Source organism: Cibotium barometz, chromosome 50 (assembly GCF_041138505.1).
Source record: "Cibotium barometz isolate CiBa-2024 chromosome 50, ASM4113850v1, whole genome shotgun sequence".
Taxonomy (NCBI): Eukaryota; Viridiplantae; Streptophyta; class Polypodiopsida; order Cyatheales; family Cibotiaceae; genus Cibotium; species Cibotium barometz.
This window is the reverse complement of record NC_141095.1, coordinates 21,229,152-21,244,385: the sequence shown is the minus strand read 5'-3', so window position 1 is coordinate 21,244,385 and position 15,234 is coordinate 21,229,152. Positions and strand designations below refer to the sequence as shown.

At 45.9% G+C, this 15,234-nt stretch overlaps 2 protein-coding genes across 2 annotated transcripts; one reads left to right on the top strand and one right to left on the bottom strand.

Moving 5' to 3' along the window:
- The first annotated feature begins 423 nt into the window (after window positions 1–423).
- On the top strand, window positions 424–4,429 carry LOC147609930 (uncharacterized). Its single transcript, XM_086787064.1, has one exon. It carries the CDS (start codon window positions 2,563–2,565, stop codon window positions 4,213–4,215), a length of 1,653 nt encoding a protein of 550 aa, XP_086643190.1. The 5' UTR covers window positions 424–2,562; the 3' UTR covers window positions 4,216–4,429.
- Window positions 4,430–9,162: 4,733 nt separating this feature from the next.
- LOC147609929 (putative plastid-lipid-associated protein 4, chloroplastic) lies at window positions 9,163–14,406 on the bottom strand. The gene is made up of 6 exons (XM_086786997.1): window positions 14,015–14,406; window positions 13,458–13,571; window positions 13,217–13,315; window positions 12,998–13,072; window positions 10,248–10,315; window positions 9,163–9,408 (listed from the first exon to the last, which is right to left on the bottom strand). The coding sequence occupies exons 1-6, from the start codon at window positions 14,336–14,338 to the stop codon at window positions 9,336–9,338; spliced, it is 753 nt and encodes a 250-aa protein (XP_086643123.1). The 5' UTR covers window positions 14,339–14,406; the 3' UTR covers window positions 9,163–9,335.
- Between the last annotated feature and the right edge of the window lie 828 nt (window positions 14,407–15,234).

Below are 15,234 nucleotides of genomic sequence, written 5' to 3'. Positions count from 1 at the left end.
GGCATGAGAGGGCGTAAGAACATTGTCCTACAAAAACATATGACATATTTTTGTTTATATGAAATGTTTGAACAAGTGTGGAATAACAATACAATCAACTAAGAAATATGATTCACAATTTTCAACTCCCAAAAGTGATTTTTCTGCTGATTTTAGGATTTGGGACTACATGGACAAACTTAGAAGCTATGATGAACCAGCTATCTTGCCTTCACACAAGCTGATAAGGTTGTACAAAATTTATGTCATGTTTATTATTTGGTATTTTTTTTTCATGGTTATATCAATTCAAAGATGCATTTTGTTGGGGTAAAGGCGTATGTGCCTTGCCCGGCCGCCCGAGTCACGGGCGCCCGCCCACTGTACCCTATACATATAGTGATATACTGTATATGGGGAGCTACCACTTTGGAGTCTCCCCACCCACGTGCTGTGTGTTCTTCCTCTTCTCTCCCTCTCTCCTCGCGTGTGCATGCTTCCCCCGATCCTTTCAACTGGTATCAGAGCTTGGTGCCGCGTGCGCGTGTGTGCGCTTGCGGGTGTGCGTGAGCAGTGCGTGGTTGCGACGGCGACGGAGGAGCTCGAAGCTGAGCTTCGAGCGCTGTAGTACGGTTGCGATGTCAGATCTGCGAGCCGGGAGCCATTGTGGTGCTTGCGGCACCTCCGGCGCGTGAACGCAATCTATGGCGAGGAGAAGATAAGGTTGAGTTGCTGCAGAGAGCTTCAGCTCTTGTTGTAGAGATTGGAAGACTAGGAGTGCACCGATTGCAGGAGTTGCTGCAGAGTGACAATGTGTGCGCAGGAGATGCAGCAGAAGGTCATGTAAGCTTGGCGTGTAAGCTGGATTGGAGCGACTGTAAGCTGGAACGTCATTGTTTCACGGGCTGCTGCAAAACATATTCAGCTGCGCTGGAGAGTGCTCAGGCATTTTGCAAGGCGAGATTGACCAGTGGACACGTATATTAAGTGTGGTGCTGTAGCAAAAATGCTCAGAGTGTGGGCTGTTTTTGGTAAGCAAGCAGCGTCTTAATTACATAGCAGCAAGGTAGACAGGGGCAGCAGATCCGATACGCTGGGCATAGCGTCCCTTCTTGAGGTAGCGAGCCAGGCGACCTACAGGAATTGAAGCCCTATTTTCACAGTCTTGGACACGGACTTTTTTTTTGGTTTCCCTCTGCCGCCTTTGCCTGCTCCCTTAGAATCCATTGACCTCTTTTGCCTGCCGTTGTGCTGAAAATCGTGCTGGGGCTGCCGCCTCTTGAATGTGCCGACTGCAGGGCTTTGACGCAGTGTGCAGGTTTTTAAACCTTGAAGGATAAGGTTTAATTTAAGCTTAATATTAAGCTTTTTTTAAGGGGCTGTTCCCACAGCAGCAGGCAAAATCGTGGTGAGCATCAAGATTCTCCATTGTATGGAACTTATGGTATGCCAACCTACGCATATGGTCTTATATATGCATAGCCATTGACGGCCTCTCAGAGATGCCACTCAATCACAGATCAGCTTCAACGGGAGCTTATGCGCATGATTTATGCATGATAGCACTTTGACAGTGCTTGTGCGCTCTGTTGAGAGCGATTTTACTACCCGTAGGGAGCTCACTTCAGCCCGACATTTGCTCACATCTCATTGGAGCATGTACGGGCTGCCTTCTCTGGTTGATTGCAGGTTATGCACCTTTTGATGTAAACCTTATCCAAAGGTTTGTTCCCGCTGGTCATGTACGCGACATGTGGTGAGCTTGGTAAGGCAAAAGGTTGCATTGCGAGGGTGTGCGCATGTGAGAGCCTAGTCACAGTGATTTCGGTCGAGAGGTCTCCCGGATTGTACCACCTGTTTGCCCATTTGTGTGGATGACACTTTGACAGGTGTGCCCACACTTGGATGCTCAGTTTTGGATGCCCATTTTGGATGCGTTGCTTGCGCCCAGTGGATGCCATGACAGGTGTTTGATGCTGATTATGCCTCTTGCATATGTAGACAAAGTGTGTGAGCTTTGTTGATTGCGAGCTGTGTTTGCTCGGCCAGGTGGAGTACAGGATTTAGTGGTCGAGTGTGACTCCCACATTGATAGTCATTTGCAGAACACTTTGCAGAGTTTATGTATGCATTGAGTGCGGTTTGATGCGTATTGGATGCTCATGGTTTTGAGATTTACAGGCAGTTGTTGGTTATTGGGTATATAGCCGTTTTACTGTCAGAACTCTGGCGAAATTTTTCCCAGATTTTTATGCGCATTGGTTGTTGCGATCCAGGTTGCGATTGAGATAGCACTCAACTTTTACATGCTGGATATCTCTGCAGGTGGGAGATTTGTGTGTGTATGCCTCGATATCGCACACGTGAGCTTGGCAATTAGCTCATAGGTGAGCTTGGCGATTAGCTCACAGGTTTGCAGTGTTTTGAGACAGGGTGCAGCTCATGTATAGTCACTGCGGGAGCATGTTTGCTCAGTCATTCCGGACGAGGCATTCCCCGATTGTTGCATATGGTTGCATCACATTGATGCATTGATCAGGTTTGATTGGCATAGTGGTTGAGTGATCTCCCACTTTGACGCATATGCGGTTTTTCATTGATACGACATCCATTATGTGTGACGGTTCCGAGTCAAGAGTGACGACTCGTGAGAGACGACGGTCTCGTAGTTGCCGATACATGCGTTGTTGGCATTGTGGTCACACAGGGCACATTAGGCGTCGCTGTTTTAGACGTATGAGACAGCAACAGAGATGTATGCATGATGCAAAGACGGCTTTGACACAGACTAGAGAGGTGGCCGAGTATGCCAGTGACGGTGATGTCACGTTTACGTCTAGTGTTCCTCTTGCTTACATGTCTGGTAAAGGTGACACTTCTTCTCGATGGTTACTAGATGATGATGCAGTCTTCCACATCACATCATGTCGTGAGTGGTTTAGCAGCTTCTCTAGTGGGAGAATCAGATGTGTACACCTGGCTGACGGATCAGCCTATGACATTGCAGGTGCAGGAGATGTATGCTTGTTGTTGCCCAGTGGTGCATCCTTTATGCTACGTCATGTACGTTACGTGCCTGGACCGAGACAGAGCTTGATCTCAGTGAGACAGCTACAGGATAGTGGTTGTCGCGTAGTGCTTAGAGAGCACTCTTTTCAGATGCATTGCGGATCGCTAGTGATTGCGAGAGGAGCCCGGAGTGGCTTGGTCTATCCATTGCATGTATCTGATGTACGAGACGAGATAGTCTCGATTGCGACACTGCAGCCATGTATAGAGCGAGAGACGAGACGTGTCTCTTTTGCAGTTGTGCTGCAGGATGCTCAGACATCAGTTGAGCACGTAGATCTAGCTGTGCAGGATATGTCTTCGTATAAGCATGTAGAGCGGGAGTGCTCTAGTGAGACACAGCAGATTATCCCTCCTATGATGGAGATGCCTCCTATGATGGAGATGAGTGACATGGAGTTCTTTGACATGCTTATGTCAGACGAGTCACAGGACGCTCAAACATTGGTCGAGCAGGTTGAGCCAGTTGTGCAGGTGCAGTCTATAGACAGTCAGGTAGAGCAGGTTAGCTCTAGTGAGCCACAGTTGGAGACTGTGCAGACGTCTTCACATAGACAGGTAGAGCGGGAGTGCTCTAGTGAGTCACAGCGGGGCGAGTCATCGGGTATGATGGCGGAGATGACTGATTTAGATGCTGAGGATACAGTAGTGATGCAGTCATTTCTTGATATGCTTATGCCAGAGCTTGATGCGGACATACAGGATTCAGGGCGACAGGGAGATACTCTTGGTATGCATGTGATATGCAGAGGGCACGAGGAGACACTCCAAGTTTCGGAGTTAGAGTGCCATGATCTCCAGTTCAGGGGGGAGGTGGCCAGTTCCCCGGAGATCACGCATTACCTTGAGTGGAGTTTTGAGTCACAGTTGACAGAGCTTGTCAGGTTGGCAGAGATTGCCAGGGTCGCATCAGCGTTCGGTGCCCTCATGTACGAGATGTTGATCTCGAGGCCCGACATAGCAGCTACAGTGGGAGCATTTGCAGTGGGAGTTGTTAGTCGTACGGTGACTGACACTGGCATTGAGCATGGGGGAGTAGTGCAGGTCATTACGAGATACCTGCAGGATGTGCGTGCATGCTCTAGCAGGGATACACACGTATGGTTATCACTAGAGCGGATACAGATGCATGCATATAGCTCGAGAGCGAGCGTGGGCGTTGGTTGAGAGTCAGTCATATCTCTCATCCATTGTACATACACTAGTTGCAGGCTAGTAGGCTTTCACTTATCGGCACATTGGCCTTTAGGTGGGAGGTTGTTGGGGTAAAGGCGTATGTGCCTTGCCCGGCCGCCCGAGTCACGGGCGCCCGCCCACTGTACCCTATACATATAGTGATATACTGTATAGGGGGAGCTACCACTTTGGAGTCTCCCCACCCACGTGCTGTGTGTTCTTCCTCTTCTCTCCCTCTCTCCTCGCGTGTGCATGCTTCCCCCGATCCTTTCACATTTATTTTACAAAAGTCTTGGTACATAATTTGGGAAAGCATCAATAACCATTTTATCGAGATTTGGGCTTGATGTGGATGCAAGTCAAGACTGCTCGGATATGTGAAATTTGGCAAACATTGAAATAATGGTTTCCTAGAGCGGGTTGTAATTTGGCATTTGTATGTATGCTTCTCTCTCTCTCTCTCTCTCTCTCTCTCTCTCTCTCTCAAAACCATTGTTTCATAAAAAGTGTAATGTACATTCATAGCTACCCCAACATGGGACAACTACTACAGAAAAACTAGAAACAGTGAGAAAACACTTCCACTTGGGCCGTGGAAAGGTCTCCAAGATAATGTGCATCTTGGAGGGACCGCATCAAAGAGAAGCAGAAAAAGGAGAAGAGATCTATCCAAGTCTGCCTAAACAACAGTGTTGTGAGCATGGTATAATGTCCACAAATCCCAACAACGGCACCATGAAAAAAAGAGATCATAATCAAGTGTCGGGGCATATCTGCCAAAGAGCAAAAATGTATGCCAAAGGAAATACTAGGAAACTGGGCATGCAACTGAGTTGTCAGGTGGGCCAAAAAATCATGAGCAGTAGGGCAAGCCCATAGAAGATGCAGGACCATCTCTCTTATATGTGAGCAGGTAGGGCAAGTCGATGATGGAATGTGTCTAGCAGCAACCAGAAGGACACCAATTGAGAGGACTCCGACTAGAAATCGCCACAGAAAGACTCGTTGCTTGAGAGGAAGCTCGCTTTTCCAAATTCACTGAAGACAAGTTTTCCACCAAGATAGTGACTTATCCAAATGCCAAAAGTGATTACCATGCTCCTAAATCCATGGCTGTGGAAGAAGAAGATCGTAAGCTTTTTTAGCCGACAAGTCCGCATAGAATAAAGAGGAATAACTAACCTAGAAGCCCTCGATCAAATGTCCAATCAAGCAACGGAAGAGATTCATACAAGCAAGGTATTCACTGAAAAGGCTGCAATAGATCAGCAATAGCATGCCATATAGGCCGGTGATGAATCCCCAGATGAAACCGTGTCTTGGCTTGTGGAAAAGAAAGGGTATAGCCACTATCATCCACAACATCAGCCACCAGACAAATGCCCATCTGATGTAGAAAATAAGCCTTACGAAGCTGAGTATGGGCCAAAGGAGAGGCAAACACTCGACTCCAATGGATGCTCTGGTGACGAAGTGAGTTGCCTAGATCCTCGGCAATCATCCTGACCAAGATAAGTATGCCAAAACCTGCTGCCAATCTGAAAGCAGACGGGTGGAAAATGGACATCCTGGAATAATGCCATGAAAACTCCCAAATATGACATCCGGAATACCGAGTATCTAGTGGCCACAAGCATCCGTTCTAACAGAAGCAACGAAGTGAGAAAGCATGCTCTAAGAAAGTAGGCAAAAGCATAGCCTTGCGAGCAAGTAGATGAACACGAATGTTACGGATGTTCAAACCACCATGCATCTTTGGTGCACAAACATAACTGCATTTGAGAAGACGAACCGCCTTTCGGCCAATTTTTGTACGCCAAAGACATTCCATTGCCCTAGACATGAAATGGTCGACGTCTGAAGAAGACCAAGGGATCAACGGCAAATGAAACTGTACATAGGCCATAATGATGAACTGCACAATCCGCAAGCGAACGTGAAGTAGCCACGTGGAAAGCTTCCAATAGTCTAGCTTATGGAAAAGTTTATGCAATACCCATTGCCTTTCTTGTGCCAATGAAATATTCCAACCAATGGGGTACCCCAAATGCCGCACGATATGATTAGGAGAGGGAGCAATAATCCGGGCCACAACAAACGATGCCAATCCTGCTCATTCAAAGACAGAAGTTTTGATTTGGCAAAATTAACTTTCAACCCCACCGCCAAACCATACAAATCAAGGGCCTGCACAATGTTTCAAAGATCTGACTGAGAGTTACACAAGAAGAAAAAAGAGTCATCAGCATAAGCGTGGCTAACAAAAGTCTGCCCCCCAGGAATATCAATGCCATGCAAACACTGCTCAGAAACCAAAACATCCATGTATAACAACAAAGGATGAGTTGCAATGGCATATAGCAAAGCACTGAGAGCATATCCTTGCCGAACCGAGCGACCCAATGTCCATGAAGAAGACAGAGCATCTGCTAAAAGGCAACAGGAAGAACCATCCACATAGAGCCAATGCACCACATTTTGCATTTTAGAACCAAATCCCAACTTGGCCATAACTGTTGCAATGAAATCCCAGTGAGCAATATCAAAAGCTTTCTCAATGTCCACTTTCATGATTAGAACATCCTGTCCAGTGTATTTGGCATACTCTATGCCAATATAAGAACCAACATCTTAGAAACCAGCTTATAAACCACTGGCATAAGAGTAACAGGATGTCAGTCCGACAAACGTTCACGGAGCTGTTTTTTAAGGATCAATCGCAGCAAACCCTTTTTCCATGATTGAGACACTTGACCAGAAAGCTAAGCATCATTAATCATGCCGAGAAATACAGGACTCAGGTCATCCCAGGACTCAGCAAAAAACTCAAGAGTAAGACCATCCCATCCAAGGGATTTCGAGCAACCAAAGCAGCCTTCAACTCCTCCTCGGTAAACGGCACCTCCAACGCAAGAGCCTCATCCTCAGAAAGAATAGGGTGCACACATCGTAAGAACACATCCCTGGCTGCAATTTCAGCAGAAGAAGGTCTAGGAGTAGCAAAAAAATCAACTACGTGATGTGTCACAACATCATCAAGCTGTGACTCCCTGCATCCCCTTGCATAGGCAAAAGCAAGTCAGTTGCCATAGCAACATGTCCCATCTCATACATAGGTTCATCATAAAATAGTGCCAGACTTTACTACTGCTGCCCATAATTTTCCAACTCCACGGACTTCAGCTGAAGTAGTGGATTGACCAGAAAAAGTAGAGGCAGTCCAGTTGCGAGTAGGAAGCATGCGAGGTTTGGCAAGGATTGTCTTTATAGGCATTTGCCAGGCAAAAGCATCACCTTTATCAGTAATTTTTGCCTTAGTAATAGAGACAGGAGACAGAGTAATGAGCTTGCCCTTTCCCTTATCAAGGGGCTGATCCATTAATGAGGGGGATTTGCCCTTTTGAGGGTGCGGAGCATGGCTGTTTTCAGCCACTTTCGCAAGGTGCATAGCAACAATAGGCAGCTGCAAAAGTGCCTCAGGGCATTCAGATGCCATATGACCAAATTTCTTGCATTTCAAGCACGCACCAACAAACATACCCCATTTTAATTCAAGAAAAGCAGGACCCATCAAGATACCATCAATATGCAACATGATGGAGGGAGGTGTAGCAACATCCGTATCTCAGAGAATACAAAATCTGTTACCATTCCCATCTATTCGTGGAGGGCATATGACTTTACCAAGACTGCTTGCAATCATCTGCCAAACACTTTGGGAAATCAACTACCTCCACCCAAACCGACATTTATGACGAATGAGGCTCTGATAATCCTGCATTGGCGACCAAGGCAAAACATGTATCATTTGCAGGCCAAAATACATGGATGACTTTCCAATAACATTTGTTAGAAGAGCGGCTCAGAACACATACTTCATAAAAGCCCCTTGCAGCAAAAAACACACCATCTATTGCACATGCTTTAAGCTCAGAGTTTAACCATTGTCCCACATCATCAGCATTTGGCATCTGGCCCGGAAAAAACAAAATCACTGCATTTTCAGCAAAACGCTTGATTGGAGAAACTATTGCAGGCAATGCAATCGATACTGTGTGCTCCAGACGCGGCTTATTCCAAGCCTTACAAATTTCAGCAAACCCCTCATACGTCGCATCAAAAACAACCTGTGCATCCACAGAATCGGGGCGGCAATCCTACATCATAGTTTGCCAGCGTTTAGCTTCAACGCTGGAAGAACGAACACGCCTTTCCTTGTCACGGAGGTACACTGCAGAATTCTGAGCTTTGGGGGAAGCCATGAAAAACACACATACACAGGGAAACACACACACACTGCTGGCTGAGCGGCTGTACAGGAACACACACACACACACACACGGGGCTGGGAAGAAGAAGAAGAGGCGAGGAAAGGGAAGCAGGTGGACAGACCACCCCTCAGGGCTACGCGCACAGGAGGAGACCCTGAAGTGAAGGAACGAAGGACCAAGGAAAGCCCCAGCAACTCACGCGCACAGCATGAGGATCCAAGGGGCTGCGCAAGGACAACAGGGCTGAAGAAGGTCGCACCACAGCCAAGGGAGGACCCACAGACGTGTGGACGCTGAAGGTAAGGACCCAAAAGGGGTCACAGGAGCACAGCAGAACCCTAGTAGGGCGCTCGGCAGCGACGGGGCACATTCGCTCTCTCACACCCCTCACCACACACACACACACACACCACTCTCTCTCTCTCTCTCTCTCTCTCTCTCTCTCACACACACACACACACACACAGTCATGTCGCTCTTTTGGATAAGATCAAGCATGTAATCCACAAAAGAATGCCCATCAGTAGACTCTACAGGAATCATGGGAACTAAGGGCGACACAATACTAACAGAGACATCAATAATTTCAAATGCACCTAGAACATTAAACCTAAAATATCCGCGAAGGTAAAAATATCCACAAGACCTTTGCAGCTTGCTTGACAACTATGTAAAAGGTGCTTCAGAGAGAAGCTCATATTATGTTCAATTACATTATGATACAGCTTCTGTTACATAGAAACATGTACGGAAAAGAGATTTTTGCCCAAGATTCTCATGTAGTTGAAAAGAAATGCAAGACTAATATTCGCAAAACAGAGGTTGCCAAATAATTAACGCCTATGTAGGAACTCTATAGCTGGGATCAACCATCTTCAAAACAAATAAATTGCCTTTGTCTCCCCGTGAAATTCTGCATTGAAAAAAGATGATGTCAGTCTTCATAAAATTATTCAACCCCTTGGAAGAGAGGAACCACCATGCAGTAAAGCATGCCACACAAATATACTATACACCACACCGGGGATGAGAAGAACTGAGCTGTTCCCCACCCCCCTTCTTTAGGGTGTCTTTTATTCCAGAAGAACACAAGCCCATTGCATAGTGTACATCCACCGCCTCGCTACAGGAACTCATTCTACATTCATGCCAAGTCATCCGCATGATCTAAGTTGGCCAAATTATACCACACCAAAACCAACACCAATGCAACAAGAGAGTTTGGCTCTCAGTGTCACAGGTATTGTAATCCCATGTTCCACTATACCCAGAAATCACATTTACTTATAATCAGAGAAATAAATCTCTTCAATGGCTCACGCCCCGATATCAGATTATCATGCATATGGCCCACAGATACATAGGGAATGCCTTGCTCAAGGCTCCTTGAACCAGTCAACCTTGGTCAGAACGTCGTAGCTGCACAGAACATATCATACCTGCTTAAATATAGTCAAAAGAGCCAATCAAACCCTAACTAATGCTGGTCAACACTGAGCGTGCTGGTCAACGCAAGTCAACTTCGTTCATCTCTGGACGCATGGACTTCAGTAAGCATGCAATGTTTGTTGGCTTGTGAAATCCAAAGATACACAGCTTTAGAGGTGGGCATCATGGCTGGTAGATGTTGGCCAACAGAACATGCTACAACATCCATACTCCCGTCAATGCTGCATCAGCCTGCCCATACAGCCTCCCTGATACAAGGTGCACAAGAAAAAGTAGTTTTGAGAAGTTATGAAGGAAACATACCGCAATTCTTCGTCTAGATATGTTATTTCTAGTTCACCTCGAGCACGATCAGGAGCCTTGATACTAATCTGCAAAAATATTCCCACACTCACAAACATTATTCTCGCAATCATATTGACAAAATGATATACCCATCACATAGAACATGCTTGTATTGAACAATGCATCTTATTCATGTTTTAATGCCAACACGACACTCCCCTTGCCTCAAGCTCTATAACGTGAACTTTATCGTGTAGACCCCTAACTTGCTATTCGACACCACATAAAAGCTTCATCATGCACCCACAATTTACCCAATGCCTTCAACCTAGAACCAGTAAAACAACCAGTAACCTTCTACTTTTGTGAACTTGCCTCAAGCTCTATAACGTGAAGTTTATTGTGTAGACCCCTAACCAGCAGCCTTCTACTTTTGTGAACCTGCCTCAAGCTCTATAACGTGAACTTTACTGTGTAGACCCCTAACTTGCTATTCAACACAAAAGCTTCATCATGCACCCACAATTTACCCAATGCCTTCAACCTAGAGCCAGTAAAACAACCAGCAACCTTTTACTTTTGTTAGTTAGAAATCCTTAAGACACATTTGTGATTCAAAGACACTTCCATTGCCTTCAACGTAATAAAGATGTCAAAACAACCATCTTATTTCCTATGCAAGAATGAGATAGAGAAAAGGAGAGGGACGAGTCAGCCAGGGATCCATCTCGGTCGTTCGAGGTCAGGTGTGCATTGTCCTACACATGAGTCCAAGGTCAGGTGTGCACTATCCTGCACATGAAACAATGCCAATCCGCGCTGTGAGTCTCCCTCTGGAATGATGTCAGTGATTCTGTGTATCTGGTATGGTACCGGATGCCAGATCACTGAGCAGTTAGTTAGGGTTTGCGTTTAGAACAAGGGGCCTAGGGCTACCCCGGGTCTTTGTGTGGGCATGGGGATCGTGTGGAACCACCCCCATGAGGGCGAGGAAGGCCCTGGCTGAACCCACCAGCCATGGAGGGGCTGTAGGACAGCCCTAGGGATAGGCTAAAGGCAGACATTCAGGAGATGCAGCCTTTGTATGGCTGTAGGGCAGGTATGGGGCAGCTCATACAGGCTGCCCAGCCCTCAAGATGTTTGCAAAAGCATTGTCCAGCCATCCAGATATCAGGCGCATGATGCCCAGCCAATTAGGAAAAAAATGCGCAACATTTTGTGTTTTTTTCAACATTAAATGCTGAATTATTCAGTCGTGGGACATTTTATGCTAGCTGCCTGGTTTAGAACTGGCCGACTGCTCTTGTTGGAGTAGTATAAAAGGGTGAGCCCACAATCCCATCATTTCATCTCATTTCTCACCAAGAGCTCAAGCATAAAGGGGCTAGACAAGCCAAGAAGGTGCTAAGCAAAGGGGTGAAGGACTGCAGGTCAAGGGCAGGGAATTCCCAGCCAAGAAAGGTCAAGGTTTTCTGTATTTTCTGTTCAGATTCACATCATTCTAATAAAGCAAATACACCATCCGTGGTGGGGGCCCTACAGAGGGTATTTGGGACCCAATATTGTGTCCTCTCCATCTCTCTCTCTCTCTCTATTTTCTGCACATCTTCATATAGTTTGTGCGTTAATTCCGTCACGAAAAGAGTGCTGATTTCTGAGCATTGAAGTTACCGATCTTCTCCAAAGCTTCCGCATGTTAGAGAGAGAGAAAGAGAGAGAGAGATCAGAGAACCAAGATAGACAGATAAATTATGCTACTGTCTTTTGAGGCTAAATGCAGAAAAAAAGGCTATACAAAAGAGTAATAAGAGAATGTGCATGTGGGTGTGGGTGTCCTCCAAAACCCCAATATTAGCTTCTCTTTTGTTCTTTCTCCTCACCAATATGCTGTCCCCCAATCTCTAATCATATACTCTCCAAATTTCTTACATCTCCATGTGTTTCTCCTCCCTCTTCTTCTCCCCCCTCCCCCTTATTTTGCATCTCCCTTGGTAACATAGCAGGCACCTGAAATTGCCGTTTCTATTTCTGCTCCCGATTCCGTTTCCTCGTTCCCTATAACTACAACTTTAACTTTAGGAAGAAGGTATAATGTATTGACTGTCATTTCTCTGCAAGATGTCATGCCAATGGCATACCCAATGTAGAGAGGAGATAATAGACAAGAAACAAGAAGCAATTTATTTACCTCTGTTTTGAAATATGTTGAATTTGCAGATCAAATTTCAAGGTTAAATTTTCCCTTTAACCAAGACTTCAACCTCAAGCACCAAAAATGGAGCGGGCAGCCTGCAGCTTCCTTGGTTTGCTACTAAACCAAGCTAGCTTCAATGTTCCATGCACCTCACTTGACTGATACACAGCAGCTGTTTAGTCACCTTCATCAAAAGGAGACTTTCAACACAGCCAGATTGATCGTTATTTGCAGTGTCCTGGCATTGACAGCACACGAGGGATGTCCAATGATGAAGATGGAGATGAAATTTGCTTTGGAATCCTTAAGGAGAAGGTATAAGTTAAGCAACCACTGAGGTTCCAGGCATAGGCCAACAATAATAACTCTGACGTGAATCAAAGTAGCAAGGATCCAGAAAATCGACAGATGTAGGAAAAAAGTGTTATGTTTGGTAGGCAGTGCCGATAAAAAAGACGAGTCAAAGGAATATGTTAATTAGTGAAGATCATCACCTTACTGCTGTGCATTTGGAACACATTCATGATATTTCAAACCTCTAATACATTATCGAACAAAGAGGAAGATTTATTACCAGGCTTGCAATCTTAAAGACATCGAATTTAACTGCCACCTTTCTCCCACTCAATGGAGTCAAATTTGCAGTAACCTACACCATGATAATCACACCTAATCAAGTTCAATACATGTCACTACAATATAAATTATGTGTAGATTGTCTATAAGTACACCCACATGCTCATGCGAGAGCATGTGTGAATGCACCATGTGCAGAAAACAAGTAATCAATCACCTGGTTGAAGAAGGGCCACGTCTCAAGATTTTGTGCTCTCAATGTATCATTATTGATAGCCTGGAAGATTGGTCCCCCCGGCCTTAGAAGTTTTGGCCTCTGCATACTTCAGAAACACAATCTGTTGGAATTGAAGCCGCAATGGCTGGCTAAGTGAAGCCACTTTAGTTACTCTTGTGGTTAATTAGTTGTATGACTAGTGCAAATCAAGTAATTCTGCTCAAAGCAGCAAATCTCTCACCTGCTTTTTTAAAATGGTTTCCGAGGTGGTGTAGAGAAGCTCCCACTTCCCATTTATGAGAGGGGATTTCACTGTGTCTTTGACAGGACTAAGGGTTTCTAAGCTTTGCACAATCTGCAGGAGATGGTAAGTGTGAAGATAGGTGAAGAAAAAACCGTTAATCAGATGCAGCATCCACAAACTGTTCAATAACTATAACCCTAATATTAAACAGAATGAAAGTGATTAATGTTGCTTGACACAGAACCACGAAACCTGGTTTGATAGCGAGAGCAACAAAGCAATGGTGTGTTATGAGAGAACCACCCTAAATACACATGTTTTACCTGAATTTGACATAGAGAGAAGAAAGTTCTGTCAAGCCTAATTTGACACAAAGCACCCTGAGAAGGATGCGTATCTTCTCTTACCCTACCGTAACCCTAACTGAACTGTAGGAAACCCTAATTCAACACAATGCTCCTGTTGCAAGCTCGGTAAGCACTGTTGAAAACCCTAATTTAACACAGGGAAGCTATTGAAAACCCTAATTCGACATATCTGACAAGAAAAAGTACCTTCTCTATGCGGGACTGGTCATCGGGGGTGGCATCTGCGCCGCGATCAAGAGGCGCCATGGCCTGCAGAAGCTCCTGCTTTACAGTCTGCTTGTCTTTTTTCTTAGAGAATGGGAAGATGGAAGCCAACACAGGCGAGCTCCACCTTGTTGTTGTTGATGATGATGCTGCTGTTGCAGAGGTAGGCTGGGGCATCAACCCCAATGAAGAGATGGATATGGTGGCATTGTATGCACTTCTTGATGAAGCAAGGGGAGCAGCCCTGGTTGGGATGGTATTATCCTGTTGAAAAGGAAGCCTGATGGAAAATCTTAAAGCAGCCATAGCTTTGAAGTTTGAAGGCGGGTGGTCACAGCATCATCATCAGTCTAAAAAACTACACCCATGAGATTGTCCCATCTATCTACCCACATGTGTTGGCTAAGTATTGAGTGACCGTCCATCTTCACAAGCATCCAACCGCCCAAGTCTGCATACAAAACATGACAGACCGAGGCATAGGCGTTCGATGCTTTGCGAGACGAGCACATCTTCCGGTATAGAATAGTGTTAGGCCACTTACTTGGTAACTTCCCCCTTGGGTGGGGGAGTGTAAAGTGTCCAAGCTTTACTATGCGGGTCTGCATTCGAATCGACTCACCCCACCCCCCAACCCCCAGTGGGGGGGAATGTAAAGTGTCCGAGCTTTACTATGCATGTGTGAGTTCGTCACCGCACCCAGTGTAAAGTGTCCAAGCTTTACTATGCGGGTGTGAGTTCGAATCGACTCACCCCACCCCACCCACGCACCCCCCTAGTGGGGGAGTGTAAAGTGTCCAAGCTTTACTATGCGGGTGTGAGTTCGAATAAACTCACCCCACCCCACCCCGCCCACGCACCTCCTCCGGGAGTCCCCCCCCCCCCCTCCACCTTCTCACGTCACCCCACCCCCCCAACCCCCAGTGGGGAAGTGTAAAGTGTCCAAGCTTTACTATGCGGGTGTGAGTTCAAATCGACTCACCCCACCCCACCCGCACACCCCCCCTCCACCTCTCATGTCACCAAAATAAAAGAAACCTACCTCTCTCAACAAAAAAATAAGGTATTAGGTCACTTGGTAGGGAACAAAAGCTTAGAGAGCACCCCCTCAACCCAAGCCACGTACTATATTGATTCTAATGTACAAGAAGAACCAAACAAAGAACTAAAAAGACTAGTGTCGTGACCCGTCTCCGATGGGC

Coding starts and splice junctions, on each gene's coding strand:
- LOC147609930 (XM_086787064.1), top strand. CDS start 2,563: ATGCGGTTTTTCATTGATACGACATCCATTATGTGTGACGGTTCCGAG.
- LOC147609929 (XM_086786997.1), bottom strand. CDS start 14,338: ATGGCTGCTTTAAGATTTTCCATCAGGCTTCCTTTTCAACAGGATAAT. Junction 13,316..13,457: donor AAACCATTTTAAAAAAGCAG/GTGAGAGATTTG, acceptor TGAAGTATGCAG/AGGCCAAAACTTCTAAGGCC. Junction 9,409..10,247: donor TATCTAGACGAAGAATTGCG/GTATGTTTCCTT, acceptor TTTTCAATGCAG/AATTTCACGGGGAGACAAAG.